Source organism: Sminthopsis crassicaudata, chromosome 2, assembly GCF_048593235.1.
Source record: "Sminthopsis crassicaudata isolate SCR6 chromosome 2, ASM4859323v1, whole genome shotgun sequence".
In the NCBI taxonomy this organism is placed as follows: domain Eukaryota; kingdom Metazoa; phylum Chordata; class Mammalia; order Dasyuromorphia; family Dasyuridae; genus Sminthopsis; species Sminthopsis crassicaudata.
The window spans coordinates 323,711,096-323,732,719 of NC_133618.1; the positions used below are offsets into that span (position 1 = coordinate 323,711,096).

General features: G+C 33.7%; 1 protein-coding gene across 5 annotated transcripts in view; it reads left to right on the plus strand.

Moving 5' to 3' along the window:
- KIAA0586 (KIAA0586 ortholog) overlaps nucleotides 1-21,624 on the plus strand; it is a 147,681-nt gene that overhangs the window by 64,094 nt on the left and 61,963 nt on the right. For 4 of the 5 annotated variants that reach the window (XM_074290227.1, XM_074290226.1, XM_074290223.1 and 1 more), the window contains exons 14-19: nucleotides 2,803-3,051; nucleotides 5,897-6,071; nucleotides 8,034-8,228; nucleotides 17,423-17,760; nucleotides 18,706-18,813; nucleotides 19,416-19,496. In XM_074290227.1, the coding sequence (XP_074146328.1) occupies nucleotides 2,803-3,051; nucleotides 5,897-6,071; nucleotides 8,034-8,228; nucleotides 17,423-17,760; nucleotides 18,706-18,813; nucleotides 19,416-19,496 (1,146 nt within the window). The remainder of the gene's footprint in view (nucleotides 1-2,802; nucleotides 3,052-5,896; nucleotides 6,072-8,033; nucleotides 8,229-17,422; nucleotides 17,761-18,705; nucleotides 18,814-19,415; nucleotides 19,497-21,624) is intronic. The other variant, XM_074290228.1, reaches the window with a different exon arrangement.

The window sequence follows — 21,624 nt, forward strand, 5'->3', positions numbered from 1 at the left end:
CCTTAAAATGGCTTTATAATGGACAAGAAATTGACTGAAATAATACAAGCATTTAAAAACAAAAACAACTTTAAAAACTGGTTTTTAAACCTTATTTTTGGAAAATGTATTTTATGATGCCATTATGAAGTTTTAAAAACTGAGACAGTATTGTATGTACTTCTAGTGCCAGAAATCCTAACTATGCCAGGAGCTCAATATGACAAATTGAATAATCTTTTCAAGTTTTCCTGAGTTCCCTGTTGTGATTCAATTAATCTTCAAATTTCTCCTAGTCATAAAATTTTTTGAATTCTTAAAAGTATCTGTATTTTTATAATGAAACTTGGTCTAACCACAATATCTCCCAGGGATCCAGTGGCAGTTGACAATTAACAGTTAACAATCTTCTGCCTTTTTTTTTTTTTTTTTTTTTTTCTTTTCTCTTAATATCCTATGTCTTGCCTCACTGTCTACAGATAATACAGCAGCCTATTCACTCTCAGATTTGAGTTAATTCATCAGGAATGCCTTCATGTATCCTCTACATTCTAAAAAAACTTCCTAGGATCAGGATCTATTTTCTTTTCTCTGCTTACTAAGGCCAACTCCTCTATCTCACTTTTAGATCCTCTCCTACATCCTTCGGGGTCTTATCCCACATCCTGGTCCTTAATAAAGGTTTATTAATTAATTGTATTTCTTATCTTCAGTTTCTCCTCCTCCCCTTCTTATTTCTTGCTCCTTGCTTATAGACATGTTCAGTTTTTCTTACTACTAAAAATGCTTTCTTTGGCCTTTTGGTCTCATTTCTCTCCTGCTCTTCATAGCCAAATTTCTGGGGGGGAAATGATGATAGCATTTTTCATCAAAAGTCCCTCAAAATAACCTTGGATCATTGTATTACTAAGAATGACTTTTCTTTTTTAATCTTTTAAAATTTGGTTTATATCCCCAGGACAACACTGAAACTGCTCTTCCAAAGGTTGCCAGTGACTTTATAATTAAAATTCTATGCCTTTTTCTAGCCTTTATTTTTCTTGGTTTCTTTGCAACATGGAGGATTATTGAGTAGTATACCTTTCTTTTAGATAATCTATTTCTTCCTGGCATGAGAATAATTGTGTTGACTTAAGTCTTTTTAGCTTCTCAATCACTTTTGATTGATATTTTCTCTAAGTCTTTGTATCTTCACCTAGCTATAAGAAGGACTTCATTAGCTGAAGTCTACTGGCACCTCAGATTCATGTGTATTCCTCCACATGTCTGTTCTTTTGGATTTCAAACTGTTTCTATCAGTACTATCAGTTTCTATCAGTTTCCTCTGTCTTACCTTCAACTGCAAATGGATAGATATCTTATCCTGTTGACTTTGTCTTCCCAACATCTTCTAAATCCATCTGTTATCGTATTTTCACTGCCACCATATCAATACATAACACATTTTCATCTTCCTTTTCTATCACCGTTACCTCTTAACAGTTTTTCCTCCCCTTTTTCTCCCATTCCAATTATCCTTCATATTTCTGTCAGTCTAATCTTCCTTTTCAAAATCAGATACATGCATACCTGGTTGTGCCACTTCCCTTCAGACATCTTCAGGGGCTTTTTTTGCCTGCCAAGGGTCATATCCTTTGCTAGGTCTGCAGGACCTTCTGACCAAATTGTGCATGCACACCATAGTCAGTGGCACCTCTCAACTGTTGTCTGTTCTTGGGATATTCTCCCTTCCTCTGCTGTCCTCTTAAATTCCTACATATTTCCTGAAATTCCTCTCACAATTTTATTATCTCCTTGTCTGTCTCTTCTCTCTTGGACCTCTTAGATCACTTGATTTTATAGTTCTTTAATGTATGTTTTTTATTGATAAATTTCACTTTGATATATTAATCACATCTCAGTAAACACTACACCATTAATAGCTCTCATTTTCAAAAAAGTAAGCAAAGATATCTTGTAACAAGATTTGATCTGCCATACATATAACTTCTTATACTTTTAGATTGTAGTCTCTTTAAAAAAGAGGAAGAGGGTATGTGTCTTACATGCCTGCTGGAGTCAGCATCAACTTTTGAATTTGACATGACTTAAATTGTGTTTTAGAGCTGGCCTAATTTATATTTTCTTAGTTATTATGAATCTTGTCCTGTTTTTGCTCTCAATCAATTCATGTATCTCTTCTCATATTTTGTGATTAACTTTTCTGATGTTATTTTGCATCACTACTATTTGTCTCATTCTCATATTAGATTGTGGGCCTTGTGAGAATAGGTCTAAACTTTTATCACAACTGCCCTGAAAATGTAGATACCTAGTATATATAAAATGTAAATCAAAGCAAAATTTATTTATTTTATTTTTCTGAGGCAATTGGGGTTAAGTGACTTGCTCAGGGTCACATAGCAAGGAAGTATTAAGTGTCTGAAATCAAATTTGAACTCGGGTCCTCCTGAATTCAAGGCTAGTGTTCTATTCACTGCACCACCTAACTTCCCTAGAGCATAATTTATAAATTATTGACTAGTTGTTTTATTGTATGATTATTTAGTTTTTAAAACAAAGGCATTCTATGACAGATTGCTTGCTGTCTTGAGGAGGAGGGAGCTAAGGTGGAGAAGGAGAAAAGAAAATTTAGAACTCAATCTTAGAAAAATAAATATTGAATGAAAGCTATTTTTATTTTAAAAAAGAAAAAGGTTCTCTGATTTGTTAAATTATATCATCTAATACAAGACTAAATTTTATTATTTAAATTTTTTTTTTACCATTTTACCTTTTTTTTTTTATTAACCATTTTGAAATTGTTTGATTTCTTGTTTTCAGGAGGAATTATCAAGAAAAGATTATGAACAGAAGAAATTTGATAAGAATCGGAGATCAAATTTCACCAAAAAAACTTTAAATAATCAATATCAAAAAACAAGCAAAGATAATAAAATAAGTGCTCAAGATAAAAATTTAAATAGATTTGTATTTCCAGGAAAACATTTTCGTAAGCAATTAGAGGAGAGTTATAGAAATACATACTTACAGAACATTTGCATTTCAAATTTAGATAAAAACAGAAAAGAGGTAAGACCATAGTAATTTCCATGACTAATCATATTTTATTTCTACAACTTTTATTAATATTATTATTGAATAATTGCTTCTCAGAACATATTTTTTTGAGATTTCAGTCTTAAGTCAGCAGCATCTATCTTTTCTTAGCATATAATAATAAAATGTGTAATTTTTAAAATATGTTCTGTATTTTTTGTACTTTTGCTAATCTAATCCAGAGACAGTAAGAACTTTTTATTTTGTCTTCTTTTTGCCCTTGAGTTCTGAAGCATGCACATTTAAGAATATAAAGAATATTAATATTTACAGAGGAAGAGCTTTAATTTGGAAAAAGAAATCACTGGTTTTATCTCAAAAGTACTTTGTTTTTCTTGAAGTACATTGGTAAAGTAATAGGAGATAAAATTTTGGAATTTGAGAAAATCCACAAGGTTTGTGTATAAATTTATGTAAATTCTTTTTTGAAATAGTCTATAATAGTAGAATCCTTAATGTATAAATGTTAATATGCTTCTTTGTGAATATTGATGCTATGAATAATGTATGCCAAAAGATATGAATGTTGATAAACTTATGAGAAGTTGTAGTTTTTAATTTAATTTATTGCTTTTTTGTTTGTTGAACATGTCTTTTGTACATTTGTCTATAAATGATGAAAGCAATTATGTATGAGGTGTATTATTATATCAAATGTTATTGTCAGGGATATGCATTTTGAACTAATTTTTTTGCTATTTATCTTAGAAAAGGTAACCACATTGAACTGATTTTAAAAATATTTGTTGTGCTATGTGTAAAGCACTGGGTTGTACTAAAAATACAGAGGTAATAGATGAAATAGTCTTTGGTGTCCAGGAGTTTGGTCTGCTGGAGTTAGGGAGATACAATGCTTTCCCAATAAATATAATATTGGGAAAAAGTTAAGGGAATGAAAAGGTCCATTTAATGTTTCATTTCCTTCCTTCCTATAAAATACAATATGGAATCCTTAGGCTAATCAGTCTAGCTCCTAGCCTTATTTTATATTATTCTCCTTTATACAAGGAAATAAAACATTAAGTGCCTACTATGTGCCAGGTATTGTGCTAAGTGCTTTACAAGTATAATATGATCTTCAACAATGCTGGGAGGTTATCTCCATTTTACAGTTGAGAAAACTGAGATAGTGGTGAAATGACTTGCTCAAGAGTCAGTCTGAAGTAAATATTAAGTGCCTACTGTATACTAGGTTCTGGGGATTCAGAAAAAGACAAAAGATAGCCCTTGTCCTTAAGGAGATCAAAATCTCACGGAAGAGACATGCACATACATACATTTCTATCTATATGTGTATACATACAGGATAAATAGGAAATAATTAAAAGAGCAATGACACATGGAAGAGTTGGAAAAAGCTTCCTTTAGAAGATAAGATTTCAGTTGCAACTTTTAAGAAGACAATAAGTGAAGATGAGGAGGGAGAGCATTCCAGGAATGAGGAACATCCAGAGAACATGCTTGGATTTGAGAGATGGAGTATCTTGTTTGTGAAGGAAACCAGTCTTTGGATCAAAAAATATGTTGTGTAGAGTAAGGTATAAAAGACTGGAAAAATGTGTATGGGGGAGTAGGCTATGAAGGGCTTTAAAAAAAAAAATTTGTATTTTTCATTTCTAAATTTTCTTCTTTCTATCCTGTCCTCTACCCAAGGACAGGGCAAGAAATATAATACCCATTATACATATGAAATCGCAGTACTTTTTCATGTTGGCTATTTGAAAGGCTTGAACACCTGAAAGCAATGTTGACCTACTGAAGTTTAGTGAATAGGGGGTGTGGTATTGTAGGACCTACATTTTAGTAACAGTGGTGGATGATTTAGAGTACAGAAGAATTTGAGGTTTATCTCCCAGCAGACTATGTAGTAGTCTAGGAGTGAAGTGATAAGGACCTGCTCCATAATGGTGTCAGTGCTAAAGGAGAGAAGGAGACATGTATGAGAAAGGTTGCAAAAGTGAAATCAACAGACCTTGAAAACAGACTGGATGATAGTGAGGAGTTTAAGATAATACCTGCATTGCAAGCTTGAGAAACTGGAAGGATTGTTTTGTCCTTATCAGTTAACTGCAAAATTAGGAGAGGGACAGGTTGTGGGAAAGTTAATAAGTTCCATTTTGGACATAATGAGTTTGATGTCCAAGTGAAATCTTGTTGGAGATGTCTGAAAGGCAGTTGGAGATATGAGATTTGAAGGCAGCAGAGAGTTTGGGATAAGATAGATTTCAAAATTATCAGCTTAGAGATGGTAATTAAATCCATGGGATCTTGTTGAGATTGTAATGGCCCATACTTTTATTACTAGATGTCTCCTGGTATTTTAAAGCTGCAAATCATAGGACACGGCATTTTCTGAAAAACTAAAAATAATTATTACATTGGCAATTTCTTTGGTGCCTAAGAACTTCTGTAATATATAACAAGGAATTTTGAAGAATAGTATAAAGGATGTCCTCTGGACAATGAAAGATTAAAAAGGAAAATGAGCTGGTTATGTGGTGAGAATTAAATATAAAAGGCGGATAGCTTGAATGTTTTACTATTATTATAAATTGTTAGGAGAAAGTCAGTAAGGTCCCTCTCTGTGGCAATCATGTGAAGGAATGGACAAGAGTTACATGATATTTGTTGGCAAGTTTTGGTTGCAAATTTAGTCACTGGAAGGAACATTCCAACTGATGAGATAACAAATTTTTTTCCATATTTGAATAATATTTTATATAAGATAAATTTTACCTGAAAAAAAAAAAAGAAAATATACTTTATTTACAATTTTAGGTACTCATTTCTGAGAAAGTAATTTTGGTTTTAAATGCAGGGCCATCTAAAGACAACCAAAGTGGCACAAGATAGTGACTTCTTTTTACAGATTTATGGGAAACCAGCTTATCAAGGTCATCGCAGCACTCTTAAAAGAGGTCCATATCTTAGATTTAATTCACCATCTGCTAAATCCAAACCTCAGAGACCTAAAGTAATAGAACAAGTTAAAGGTAAGAAAATTTAAAAAAAAAAAAGTTTCTATTTTCATAGTTATGTGAAAAACTGCTCTGAAGTGAGAGAATTTGATTTTAAATCCTGCCTCTGATTTTGGACAGATCAATCAGTGTCTTTGGAACTCTATTTCATTGTCTATAAATGAGGCATTTTGGACAGGCTGACATCTTAAGTTTCCTTTCAGTGAGGGAGCTATGATCTTTTGTTGAGTATGTCCTTTTGTAACTTCTTTTTTAATTATCATTTGTAAACAGCCTTTTATTTTTCAGAATGACTAGTAGCTGTCCTGTTTCTATAAAGAATGCCTAATAAGTTCAGGGCAGGGGGTGGGGAGGGAAGGAGGAAGGGTAGTTGTGGAGAAAGAAGCCAGTGCTTAGAGGCTTCATGGAATCATTATCAAAACTGTATTAATAAAGTAGAATCTGAGTCTCTAGTTATAAACGAAGAAAGATGCATGGAATAATTATAGGAATTCATTGTATAGATCAAATACTGTATATTCATTCAGAATAAAAGAGAAAATAGGGTCCTATTTTTGTGTAAAATAAGGATATGCCCAGTGAAATATAAAATTTATTTCTATTTCTCATTATCTTTATGAATAAAATTCACTGACTTTTTCAATGTGAATGTTGCTGTCAATTAAAAAATGATATAAGATGCCTTTCTTCCCTTTATATGTGATCAGATTATAAAAGTTTTTTTAAATTAGAAAACTTATGAAAAAATTAGAAAACTTACTTTGTATACTTTATATGTAAATACTTTTATTAGTATTTTATGAAGTAGATATAAATGGAATAATTCCTTATGTTTCAGTGAGACAATCTTAAAGAAAAAAATTTTAACTAATAATTTAAATTATTTACTTATATTTTAACATAGAATTAAAAGGTAATTCAACAATTATTTCTCTTTTCTTTCTCCCATATTTTTCTTTTTTCTCTGCCCCTTTGCTTTTCTATGCCTTCAATAAAAATGATCTTTTCCACTGTAGTTGAGCCCATATTAAATGAAATATTAATTTTGGAGAACTTAAACCTTCATGATAACAACAGAGGCAATTTGTTATATTTTACTTTATAAGGATTTGTTTTAAAATATCTATCATTGGATACTTACAGAATCAAGAAATTTATCCATATATAATTGCAAAAAACTAGACTTATAATTTAGAGTACTGTCATAGAAAAAAGACAGATCGAAGAAGGTGAGAACTATCTTGTTTCATATTTAAGCTTTTTAATTTTCTGAAGAATTGTAAGCAATTATTTTAAAAATCATTTCCTCAAGTATATATTTAAATTAGTTACTGATATCAGGACCTTTACATTCAGAAACATTCATAAAATTTTTTTGTGATAAAAATATAAAATAAAATATTTCTATTGATAAGGGAATGATTGAACAAAGAAGTGGTAGATAGATATAATGGAATGTGACTACCATTAGGAACAACAAATAAGAATTCTGAGAAGCATGATATGAAGTGAGGTAGAGTAGACATGACAGCTATGCAGATTGTGTCAACTTGGAATATTTTCATGTTTTAGTGAAATACAAAGTTCAACATTAGTACCATAATGTCTGAGTTAAAAATCATATTACTTCTTTTGATAATTGACAGAAGGTTTTTTGGATATGTTCTTTCCATTTTTGGATATGTGTTTGGGGAAGTATTATAGTAAAACATCAATAAGTCAAAAAATAAAATTAAAACCATATCTTTGGGGAGCCTTTATTTAATTTTGTTTCTAGATAATTGTCTTCAGTATTACAAAATATAGAGATTTATATTTTTGGTATTCCTTTATCAGTTTATATTGTGATTCCATGGTCTGATTATATCTCAATCACTATTTTCTTGAGAAAAGGGAATTTATTTTAAATTAACAGCATAGTAAATTTCAGGAGTCATGCATACCATTATATAATGTTTCTATTGATACTTGTTGCAGGTACTAAGGTAAGGTCAACAAGAACACAAACTGATTTGGAGATGACCAGACCAGTGAGGACAGATTCAAGAAAACCACACTCCTGTTCTCTGCCTACTCACCAGGAAAAACAATATTTGTTCAGCCCCAGCCGGGAAATGCCTTCTGTTTCAGGCACACTTGAAGGTCATCTTATTCCCATGGCAATTCTTTTAGGTAAGAACAAATAAGAATAACAGAATACATTTTATTTTATTTTGTTAATTTTTTTTTTTTACTTTTTAAAATAATAGTTTCTTATTTTCAAAATACATGCCAAAAAGTTTTCAACATTCACACTTTCAAAATCTTTGTGTTTCAGATTTTTCTCTTTTTCTTTCCCCCACCCATCTCCCTTAGACAGCAAATAATCCAATATAGCTTAAACATGCTACATAAGAAAAATCAGATCAAAATGAACAAAAAAATGAAAATCTATGTTGTGATCCACATTCAGTCCCCACAGTTCTCTTTCTGGATGCAGATGGCTGTCCAGGATATAGTATGTTTACGTTATGTTATATTTATAATATTTTTTTGAGAGGCATTTGGGATTAAATGACTTACCTAGTCACACAGCGAGGAAGTTTAAATGTCTGCTACCAGATTTGAAATCAGGTCCTCCTGACTCCAGGTTTGGTGCTCTATCCGTTTAGTGCTCTATTCACTGAACCATCTAAATTCTAAATTCTCTTCCTTTCTCCCTTCTTATGAGACAGCAAGCAATTTTTATAGATTATATATATGTAATCTTAAAAAAATATATCCTATGTTTGTCTTGTGAAAGAAAACACAGACCAAAAAGAAAAACACACACACACACACACACACACACACACAACACACACAAAATAAAAGACACTGAAAAATTGTAAATTTGGATCTGCATTTAAATTCCATTATTTCTTCTCCTCTGGAGGTGAATAGCATTTTTCATCATGAGTCCTTTGAAAATTATTTTGAATCACTGTATAACTGTGTCATTTACAGTTGATCATTGTTCAATATTGATGTTACTGTGTACAATATTCTCCTAGTTCTTTTCACTTCACTTTGCAGCAATAAATCTTCCTAGGTTTTTCTGAAATTATTCCTCTCATTTCTTATAAAATAATAATTGTCTATCACAACCATATTCTACACTTGTTCAGCTATTTCTGATTTGAAGGGTGTCCCCTCAATTTCCAATTCTTTGTTACCACAAAAAAAGCCTACTATAATATTTTGTTCAAATAGGTGCTTTTATTTTTTCAAACTTCTGGGATACAGACTTAGTAGTGATATTGCTGGATCAAAGGATATGCATAGATTTATTGTTCTTTGGGTATAGTTACAAATTGTTTTTCAGAATGGTTAAATCAGTTATATATTAGTGTCTCAATTTTTCCACATCTCCAACATTTACCATTTTCCTTCTCTGTAATATTAGTCAATTTGATAGGTATGAGGTGGTACTTCAAAGTTATTTTAATTTTCATTTCTCTAATCAATAGGGAGTTAGAGCACTTTTTCATATGACTATAAATGGCTTTGATTTCTACACCTGAAGACTTCCCTATTCATATTCTTTGACCATTTATCAGCTGGGGAATAACTTGTATTGTTATAAACTTGATTCATTTCTGTATATATTTGGGAAATTAGGCCTTCATTATTTGTCAAATGGAAAAGCTTATTGAAGAAAAAAATTACTTTTTTTTTTTTTTTTCTTTAATGAGTACCTCTTTTTCTGTTTGGCAAATTCGGCTTTGTCAAAGCCATGAGTTATCTCAATTCTTGAGCAGCTAGGTGGGACAGTGGATAGAGTGTCAGGCCTGGAGTCAGGGAAACTCATCTTTATTAATTCATATCTGGCCTCATACACTTAGCTGTGTTACCCTCGGTGTTTGAGACAAAAAGACCTACTCAAATTGACTATTATAGAGATCACTCATAGAAAGCAGAATTATTTATTAGAATCTTGAGAAGCGGACCCCATCCTGGTCTGTGAGCCAAATTCACGGCAGGACAGGCTATTCCCTTGAAAATGTTCACAATATTTATACATTTCAGACAAAGAATCCCCCAAATCCCACCCTCTGTATAGTGTTATTGGTCACATAAGTCTATTCCCCTATTTGGTCTCTGGAATGCAGTAGATGTATAGCTTTCTCACCAGTGTTCTTCTTTGAACAATGGAATATAGTCCAGATCTTATCTAAAATCACATGCTTCCTTACCACAGATCCTCTTTTGGACAGTGGAATGTAATCCAGGCCTTATCTAAAATCATATGCTTCCTAAACTGAGGCCTTTAAGGCTTTAGATAAGTCTCTGCTCAATATGTGCTTAATCTGTAAGTGCTTCACCTTTTTCCACACACACTGAGCAAATCACTTAACTCTTTTTGCCTCAGTTTTCTCATCTGAACTAGAGAAGGAAATGACACACCATTTCATTACCTTTGTGAGAAAAAACCTCAAATGGGGTAACAATGAGTTGGTCATGATCGAAATGACTCAGCAGCAATAAATTTAAAAATCTTGGGACTCCATGAAAAGCCCTAATTTAGGGTAGCTAGATGGTACATAGAGTTGGATACAATACTAGAGTCAAAAAAAGATTCCTTTTCTTGAGTTCAGATTTAGCTTTAAGGTAGTAGTTGTGTGATCCTGGGCAAGTCACTTGATCCTGTTTGCCTTAGTTTCTTCATTTGCAAAATGATCTGGAGAAAGGAAATGGCAAATCACTTTTAGTATCTTTGCTTAGGAAATCCCAAATGAGATCATGAAGACTGAAAACAACTGAACAATAACAATAACAACTTTTTAAGGAGGTTTTTTTTTTTTTTTTTTTCTTTTTGTACTTATTTTCCAGTTAGCCAGTTCTGTTTTTTAAGGAATTTGTCTATTCAATTGCCTCTTTAGCATTTAGCATTTAACATTTTGGTCGGTCTTGTTTTTTTCTTGCTTTTTGCAAAATTTTCTCTTTGATCTGGGGGGTTTTTACCCCTCTCCCCCAGAGGTGGTGGTGATCAGTGGATTTTTCTATATCTACTGTCTTCTTATGTTCTATCATTCCAGGACATTTTTCTTGGATTATTTTCTGCATTACTGTGTGAAGATTCTCTTTTTGGTCTCCATTTATTCTTATATTTTCTCTTCTTGATCTGTTTTCCAGAGCTATCGTTTTTCTTATGTTTCAATTCTGTTCTATTTTCTCATTCTTTATAATCTCTTGTTATTTGGTCTCTTATAACTTCACTGGCTTCTCCTTGCCCAATTCTAATTTTCAAAGAATTATTTTCATCTTTGAGACTTTGTGCCTCCTTTTCTAGTTGGTCAACTTTTTTTTCATAATCTTGTTTTTCTTGAAGGTTTTTATTTTTCTTTTCAATTTTTCCTTAAAGTCTCTCATTTGATTTTTAAATTCTTTTTTGAGTTCTATAAATTTTCTCTGGTCAGAGAACATTTCATATTACTCTTTGGAATAGAAGCTTTTTAAAACTAATGTGTCCTCTTCTGAAGATCTATCCTGGCCTTCTCAGTTCCTATAACATGTTTCAGTAGTGGGGTTTTTCTTCTTTGCTGGTGCTCTCTCTCTCTCTCTCTTCTCTTTCTCTCTCTTTTTAAGATAAGAGGTATTAGTGTAAGCACCTTTAATTGGGGGATGGGGGATGGTGCCTAAAGCTTCTCTTCAGCTCTCCCCTCTGACCAGGAACCCCAAACCAAGAGCTTCCCCTTCCTGTGAGTACTCACAGTCAGCAGTGTCCCTGCCCTGCTGCCTCTGTACACACTGGCTGCTGGTTCTTTCTTGTCCAGGGCTGCTTTCAGCAGCCTTCACTATCAGCTAGCTTCACATGGTCTTCCCAAGCTCAAACCCCAACTCCATAAACAGCCTGGGAGATGAAAGTCTTTGTGGTTCCTATTGAGGCTTCAGCTACCCAACTAGCCTTAAGAGGTCTCCATTTAGTGTTTCTCTGCAGCTAGCCCAGAGGTGTTCGCACTTCAGGCAATTTAACTCCCAGCCCCAGGTCTTTGTTCAGATCTTCCTGGGTTGATTATAATATGCACTTTTTTTGCTTTTAGTTCTTGCTTATTATTTTCCTTCCTCTATAATACATTTTTCTCTAATGTCTATCTGTATATATTCTGCCAGTTTCTTGAGGTCTACTTGAAATGTTGCCTTTTCCATGAAACTTTATCTAATCAACGTACCCAGAATGTGATTTTTCGGAATTTCCTACTGCTTTTTTGTACTTCTCTTTGCCAGTTTGGATTTTCAGCCTGTATTTTTTGACTTTTGTTTCTCTAATATCTATATTTCCCAAGAATATTATTCCCTCTTTGTACCTCTTTTATTATATTTGCCTTTTATTGTCTTGTTTTGTGATTTTCTATTTTAGTTTTCCTACTAGATGTTGTAGTAGGAAAAGAATTGTTTAGCTGTATTTAAATTTTGCTTTCCTGGCTTTTGCATTTATGCCATTACTTTCTGATGATAGATTGGTCAATACCATTATTATTTTTTTGGCTTTATTGATCTAGCTCTTTGATGGGGCCCAAAGTATGTGGTCTCACATATGTAGTCATTATATAGTCTCAAAGTCAAGTTCAGTTTATTTCAAAATAAAATGCAAATAGACTACGTCTGAACAATCATATCGTTTTCAAGGAACATTGCACGTTGCTGAATGATGTATGGCTTCTCAGAATTTTAGTCATATATATCACTAAAAATAGATTCTGATAGGCTTATCACAGTCTCATCCCAGTTATTGATTGAATTTTTTTCTAATAGTATTTTATTTTTCCAAATACATGTAAAGATAGTTTTCAACATTCATTTTTTAAATTATTATTATAGCTTTTTATTTACAAGATATATGCATGGGTAAATTTTTCAGCATTGACAATTGCAAAACCTTCTGTTCCAATTTTCCCTCTGCTTCCCCCCACACCTTCCCCTAGATGGCAGATGTTAAATACGTTAAAATATATGTTAAACACAATATATGTATACATATCCATATAGTTATTTTACTGCACAAGAAAAATCAGACTTACATAAAGAAGGTAAAGAAGGAGTCCTGCCAAATTCTTTCTATGACAGAAATATGGTGAACTATATGAACACAATTACAGTATACTTCTCATACAAATAAAGTCACCAATTGAATACAGCTGGAAAAATAGTAATTGCTTGTGGGGAGGTCAAGGTAATATAAAAAAATGATAATTCTACCTAAATTTATTTGTTCTGTGCCATACCAATTAAACTGCCAAAAAATTATTTTATAGGGCTAGAAAAAAATAGTAAAATCCATCTGGTAGAACAAAATGGTTAAGAATATCAGGGGAATTAATGAAAAAAAATATAAAGGATGGTTTCCTAGCAGATCTAAAACTACATTTTAAAACATCAAAACCACTTGGTACTGGTTAAGAAATAGGGTGGAATAGGTTAGATATACATGACTATAGTAATTTAGTATTTGATAAACCCCAAAACTTTAGCTTCTGGGATAAGAAGTTAATATTTCACAAAAATTGCTGGGAAAATTGGAAAACATCTCAGAAACTTGGCATAGCCTTACATCTCACACCCAGTGCCAAAATAAAGTCAAAATGGGTTTGAACATAAAGGGTGATAATGATGAGGTACTAGTGGCAGTCAGAGAGTTGTGGGAATCCCCTTTTGGTTGGTGCAGGTCCTTTGTGAAGTAATTCACAAACCCGAACTATTAATGGCAAAAAGGAAGTTTTATTGGCCTTGCAGAGATCAGCTTTGCTAGGATATTGACTTCCGAGTGGCATAGTCCCCATTAGAGAAATGGAGGCTGGCACTGAGAAGAGAATGTTGGGCAGAGTCCTGGCAGCTATGCCAAAGAGGCAACGCATATTACTTTGGACATTCTGCAAGGAAGTGAGTGTGGAAATATCCTTTATAGAAAATCTGAGGCTCAGGTTTCAGGTTGAAAAGAAAGCCAAAAACTCCAGGCCTAGACCTTCAATTGAATGGAAATAACTTTTTGAAGACTCCTGGAATTTGGAATTTCTTGAAAAGGGTCTGCATCAATGGAGTGATTTGCCTTAGAAAAGCCCAGGCAGAAGGCTATGCTGTCATAGACTCTCTGGAGTCTGGGGGGTCAGAAATCAAAGGGGACAGTTTCAGAGTGTTAATTTTACAGGTCAAAAGGGAACACAGTTTCATACTCCCATCAATATGATAAACAAATTACAAGAGGAAGGCATAGTTTACCTATCAGTTCTTTGGAGAAGAAAATAATTTGTGGCCAAAGAGCTAGAGGATATTATAAAATGCCAAATGGACAACTTTGATTACATTAAATTAAAAAGTTTTTACACAGAAGTTTTAACCAACACAGCCAAGATTAGAAGGGAAGTATAAAGCTGGGAAAATTTTTTTACAGCTACTGTTTCTGATAAAGGCCTCATTTCTAAAATATATGAAGAACTAAGTCAAATCTATATGAATACAAGTTATTTCCCAATTGATAAGTAGTCAAAGGCTATGAACAGACAATTTTCAGATGAAGAAATTAAAGCCATTTATAATCATATGAAAAAAATGCTCTAAATCACTATTGATTAGAGAAATGCAAATTAAGACAATTTTTAAGTATCACTTCATACCTCTTAGATTTGCTGAAATTACTGGAGAAGATAATAAATATTGGAGGAGAGATGGGAAAACTGAGACACTAATGTATTATTGGTGGAGTTGTGAAATGATCTAATTTGTTTTGGAGAGCAATTTGGAGCTATGCCCAAAGGACTATAAAGTGTGCTTGCCCTTTGATCCATCAGTGTGTCTACTGGGTCTGTGTCCCAAAAAAATCATAAAAGAGTAAAAGGATAGCGCCATGTGCAAAAATGTTGGGAGCAACTCTTTTTGTGCTTACAAAGAATGGAAAAATGAGTAGATACTTATCAGTGGGGAATGACTCAAGAAGGTTAGGGTTCCTAGTGGTCAGGGAGTTAAATGATGAGGTTAGTGGCAGGTTTAGGGTTCAGGGAACCAAATGAACAGGTTTGGCTCCCCTAGATTCCCCTAGGATTTGGCACAGGGTAGGCAGTTGTGGGAATCTCCTTTTGGCAGCACAGAGGTCCTTCGTAAAGGAATTTATGAACCCGAAAAGCTAGACTGATAAAAAAAAAAAAAAAAAAGCTTATTATTGGCATTGGGAAGTCAGCCTTTGCTATGCATGAATAGAAAGACTGAATTCCTTGTTGGCAAGGTCCTGACAGAGAAGTAAAGTTTCTAGTGGAGAAGTCCTGGCAGAGAAGTAAAGTTTCTAGCAAAGAAACCCAGACAGAGAGGTATAAAGTCTTATAAGAAAGATAAAGAGAGGGTAATGCTGAAAGAGAATATCATTTCAGTGGGCAGAGGGTTGATCTATGCCAGGGAAAGAGAGAGGTTCCTTGGCATGACATATTAGGCCCTCTACAAGGACTGAGCCGCAAGTTGGCTCATTTTATGGCTAGAAGCTGGGGGGGCAGTTCTTGATGGGGGCTGGGTGCAGCCTGGTCTGGAATCAGAATGGAAAATCTTGGAACTGAATGAGTGTCTCTGGACTAATCTCTAATTCAATGGGGTTAGAACTTCCAACTCAGCTAAGTAGAGGAGTGGTACTCAACTGGTCCCACCTAGATAACGGAATGCTTAATTCCTGGGGTGGGTTTTTTCTCAGAGGCAGGGTTCAAGGAGAATCTCTTTCATGGAGCTTCTCAAGTGCTTTACCTCATGGCTCACCCAAAAGTCAGAGAAAGAGAAAGAGTAAGACTTTCGGGGCTCCCCTCATCACTTCTACCTGCCTGAATGCTATTTTTCAGTATGTTTTGCCAATTCGTCATTTATATTACATCCCTAACAGTGGTTATACCCTATGGCTCGGTCCTAGTTCATCTTTTCTTTTCTCTCTGTGCTAAGCAAAGAAATAATTTGTTCAGATCTGTGGTTTAGGAGCACAGAATTAAGATTTGTGCATCTAAATGGGTTGGGGAGTGCTTGGAGGTCAGAAGACCAATTACAAAAAGTATTCCAGGAGAGAAGTGAAACAGTATTCCAAGGCTCTGTTGCCTTTGGAATTATATATGACCTACTTTTTTTTTTTTTTTTTTTTTTTGGCACTGAAAGCCTTTTGTAATCTAACTCAAGCTTACTTTTCCAGATTTATACAAACCATTACCTTCCTAGACTATGGTTTTCTGAACAAGTTTATTCCTCAAACCACACCACAACCTTATATCTCCTATCTCTGTATTATGGAGGACCAAGTGGTCCTTCCCTGGCTGCAGTGCATTGTCCTCATCTCCACCAGCTTCTTTTCAGTATTTAGGGCTAAATTCACACCATCTTCATGAGACCTTTTCTGATTCTTTTTAGTGCTAGAGTCTTCTTACCTCAGTCTTATATCCAAAGTTTTGTGTATATACACACACACACATATATATATCCTGGTTAGTTTGTATGTATTTATTTTGTATCTGCTTAGGTAAGTGTGAATTTCTTCTGCTTGATAACAGGGACAGTTTCATTTTTGGCTTTTTATACTCCCATTATCTGTCATAATAATGCCTGGAAACAAAGAAAACATTTAATAAGTGCTTCTGAATTGACTTTGTGTCTTTTGGTTTGATGTTCCTGTAATATATTTAAATTTTTAAATAATTAGTGTCTTTACTTTTGTATCATCATCATTTCTGAATCTATCTCTTTTCCTTCTCATTTCTAGAAAATTACCTCTTGCAAGAAAAATTTTAAAACAATGACTAGGGAGGGGAATATCAAAAAGCAGTTCTGAAAAACTGCCACATCAACCAACCAAACGTGATATGATATGCATTGTATGAAGGTTCATTTTCTTATTTCTTACATCATTAGTTTACAGTTTTAGTTTCTCTTTTTTCTTTTGAATTATGTGATTTTTATTACGTCTGTTGCCCTATTGGTTCTGATTGCTTTAATCCTTTATGAGTTTATATCTTTTCACATGCTTTTCTGAATTCTTAGTGTTCACTGTTCCCTGGGGCTTAGTAATATTCCATTGCCTCAATATACTGAAGTTTGTATAGTCATTCCCTTGAACAGTGGTCATCTATTTTGTTTCCATTTCTTTGCTTCCTTTTGTGATCTTTGGAGACCCTTTGTTTCTTGATCAATCCTGTCCTCTTTCCTGTTTCCTTTTATATTCTTGAGATAACATACTTATAATAATACATTTATAAGATGAAACTAGCAAGTTTATTACATATTATGAAGCATCTTTTCTTTCTGGATGCCTAAACCAGTTTCTCTTTATATTTCTCCTAGTCTCTAACCAATTTTCATAATAGGATTACATTTCATTTCTTTTTAAACTTATTTAGGACAGACCCAAAGCAATAGTGATTCCATGCCACCTGCTGAAGCAATTATAGAAAAACCACACCTTGTAACGGTAACTACTTCTATTCCTCCGTCTATTCAAACTAAACAAACTGGACCAAAGAAACCCAACACAGCAGTTATAGAGATGACATCAGAAGAAAAGGATCCTATTCAAACTAAACAAACTGGACCAAAGAAACCCAACACAGCAGTTATAGAGATGACATCAGAAGAAAAGGATCCTATTCAAACTAAACAAACTGGACCAAAGAAACCCAACACAGCAGCTATAGAGATGACATCAGAAAAAAAGGATCCTCCTCAGCTTACTGTGCAGGTATAAAATGGATGAAATGAAGAGAGAAAAATTTTTAACTAAATGTGTTGATATTAGTATTTTATCGATTGCTGTGTTGTTGAGAAATGTTTAATTATGAGACTTCAGTATTCTTGGCCTGCATCAAAAAGGCATGTTCTGTTTGTTTTTCTAGTAGTTGTGAGAGCTTCTCTCCTTCCATTCCCATGAACATATACATTTGTTCAATAGCTTGGAGTCTGCCAGGCACATAATAGCTTTGTCTTTTATAATTTAAAAAAATGTATATTTCTTTTCTTTTCTTTCCTTCCTCCCTTCCTCCCTCCCTTCTTTCTGCTCTATTTCATTACTTAAAGGATTATTGAGCATTTATGAGACTTGCAGCTTTGTATAAGATTTGGGGGTAGGTGGAGATGGTAGATTTTAGAAGGAATATAAGACAAGAATTCTTTTTTTTTTTTTTATTAATTTTATAATTATAACATTTTTTTGACAGTACATGTGCATAGGTAATTTTTTTTACAACATTATCCCTTGTACTCCCTTCTGTTCCTAATTTTTCCCCTCCTTCCCTCTACCCCCTCCCCTAGATAGCAGTCATTCCCATAAATATTAAATATGTTATAGTATATCCTAGGTACAATATATATGTGCAGAACCGAATTTTTTTGTTGTTGTTGTTGCAAAGGAAGAATTGGATTTGGAAGGTAAAAATAATCTGGCGAGAAAAACAAGACAAGAATTCTTAATGGAGTTTTGGTTTAAGCACTTTTGAAACTAAGAATTACATTTTAAGTATTGTCGTTATATCATATTTAGAAAAAAAAAAGGTTCAAACTCAAACTAAATATACCACTTTTATTATCAGATAATAGACTGTGGCTAGCACAGATACCTACACCTAAATTATAGATGGAAAGTATCTTAATGTGTGGTGCTTGTTGTTAATTTCAAATTTTATTTTAGGTATTACCCAATTTAGATATTGATACCCTTTCAAATGAAAGCACAGATGAAAATCAAGCTTCCACCAATTGCATAGAAGCATCTCATCCCAAAGAGACATGGATACAGGTATCCTCCAAAATTTTAACATATTCTGTAATATGTGGCCTATAATTATTAACTAATGCTAACCCATATAAATCTTCCTTTCCTTAAGATAAACTGAATAAATAAAGGCAAAGAAGGTGTTATTAAAGATGGATTTAAACTATTATGTGAATTTAGACCTTGGGGCAGAGCTCTTTGTGTTTGTGTTTGGGAGGATCCAGAGGAGAGTAAAGTTTAAAGGCTGATGGGCTTTGCAAAAAATATAATATTTGCATTTAGGTATTTATAAGGTCATTTTTCTTGATTTTGGCTAGTGATCATTTTTAAATTGTGCTTTGGGGCTGGTTTTACTTCATTCTGGTGGGTCCTTATATTAAGATTCGCTTTGCACAGGGCAAAAAAATTTCATGCATTTTCTAATAACTTTGGCCTTTATGACAATGAGTTTAAGGAGTATGGTGAAATTAACTTATTCCAGGTTATGTAGTGTTACATGGGACTCAGTGAAACAGAAGAGATAGATCAAAGAGACCAAAGGAATGGAAAAAGTCAGTGGAAAAAGCAGACGTAATAACTGTCAGGTTGGTAGGAGGCTTTATAAAATAACATTGAATATATTCTAGGTTCCAGAACTTAACCAGCCTGGTGAAGATGAGCCTAAATTTCCAGGATCCATCTTTGATGAAGTATTTGATGTTATACAGGTAAAAATACCAGAAAGATACTTCACATGGTTTAATTTTGGTTGGTTCTATTTATAATTCAATTGTGATTTATTAGATGGCATTATTCCAGCTGGACCTTAAACATTTTTTTCTCTATAGTATTATTTTTCTAAATACATGCAAAGATAATTTTTAACATTTACCCTTATAAAACTTTATATTCCAAATTTTTCTCCCTTCCTTCTTCTATTTCTCATATTTGTCTTGCCACATAAGAAGAAACAGATCAAAAGATGAAAGAAAAAAAGTGAGAGAAAAAAAACCCCAAGCAAACCAACAATAAACAACAACAAAGTGAAAATACCATACTTTGATCCACATTCAGTCTTTCATAGTTTTGTCTTTGGATGCAGATGGCTCTTTCCATTACAAGTCTATTGGAATTGGCCTGAATCATTTTATTGTTGAAAAGAGTCCATCACAATTGATCATCACACAATCTTGTTGCTATGTACAGTGTTCTCTTGGTTCTGCTCACTTCATTTAGATCAATTCATGTAAGTCTTTCCAGGTTTTTCTGAAATCATTCCCACTTATTTATTATAGAACAATAATATTCCATTACATTCACATACCATAACTTATTCTGTCATTCCTCAAATTGATGGGCATCTACTCAGTTTCCAGTTCCTTGCCACTACAAAAAGAGCTGTTATAAACATTTTTGCACATGTGGGTCCTTTTTCCTCTTTTATGATTTTATTGGGATACAGATCTAGTAATGGCATTGCTGGATCAAAGGTATATACAGTTTAAATATAGTTCCAAATTGCTCTCCAGAATGATTGGATCTAACATGACTTTTTAAATAAAATTTCATCAATTTCTTTTGTTCCACATTATAACCATTTCTGGGGATACTTTGACGAGATTAGATTCAGGGAACCAAAATGATGAGATTAGGGTTCCTGGACCGGGAGTTAGATGATGAGGTTAGTGGCAGGTTCTGGGTTCAGGGAATCAAATAAAGAGATTTGGCTCCCCTAAACCCCCTTTAGGATAGGCGCAAGGTAGGGAGTTTTGGAAACCCCCTCCTGGCGTCGCAGAAGTCCTTGTAAAGGAATTTACAAACCTGAAAACTTAGACTGATAAAAAGAACTTTTATTATAGGCATTGGGAAGTCAGCCTTTACTATGCATGAATAGAAAGGCTGAATTCCTTATTGGCAATGTCCTGACAGGGGATTAAAATAGTGGAGGAGACCTGGCAGAGAAGTAAAGTTTCTAGTAGAGAGATCCCAACAAAGAGTTATAAAGTCTTGTTAGGGAAACAGGTGAGGATAAAGAGAGGATAACACTGAAAGAATATCATTCTAGTGGGTAGAGGTTTCCTTGGCATGGCATGGCATGGCATGTTGAGGATTGGGTTTAAAATTGGCTTTTTTTATAATAGAAGCCTTTGGCTACAATTTGAGGCTGCTCCAGATGAGGGCTGGTGGGGGGAGTTTGAGCTGGAATTGGATAAAAAAATCTTAGAATTGAATAGATGTTTCTCCATTTTAATGGGGTTAGAATCTCCAACTCTGGACTCAGTTAGCCCCAAATAGATAACAGAATGAAGCTGTTTGTCCTGAGGCTAGAGGCCAGAATTCAAGGAGACTTTCTCCTTCAAGGACTTTTAGAGTTTTAGGGCTCCCTTGTCAACTTTCTCCTCTCCTGTTCTGGATCTCTTCCCTATCCCTTCCAAGATTAAATATTCCCTTGTTATTGGATATAGTAACTGCATCTGAAAATACATATTGTAAGACATAGTTGTCTGGTAGCCCTTAGATTTTTCTGCTGTGAGGAAAGAGGCATATTTTATTATCTCTTCTCTGGGACCATCATTTTTTTATCAGCCATCAGAGACATTTCTTTTCATTTGCATTATTTAACTCACATTTTTATTGATGCTTAATAGTACCAGACATTATGCTAGACTCTGGAGCTATTTAAAGAAAAACAGTGGAATCATACATAAAGAAAACAATGCAACCACAGCACCATACATTCTTTTACCTGTTTTGCTTTTGGGATTTTTTTTTGGTGAGGTAATTGGGGTTAAGTCACATAGCTAATATGTGTTATGTGTGAGACTGGATTTGAACTAAGGTCCTTCTGATTGTCCT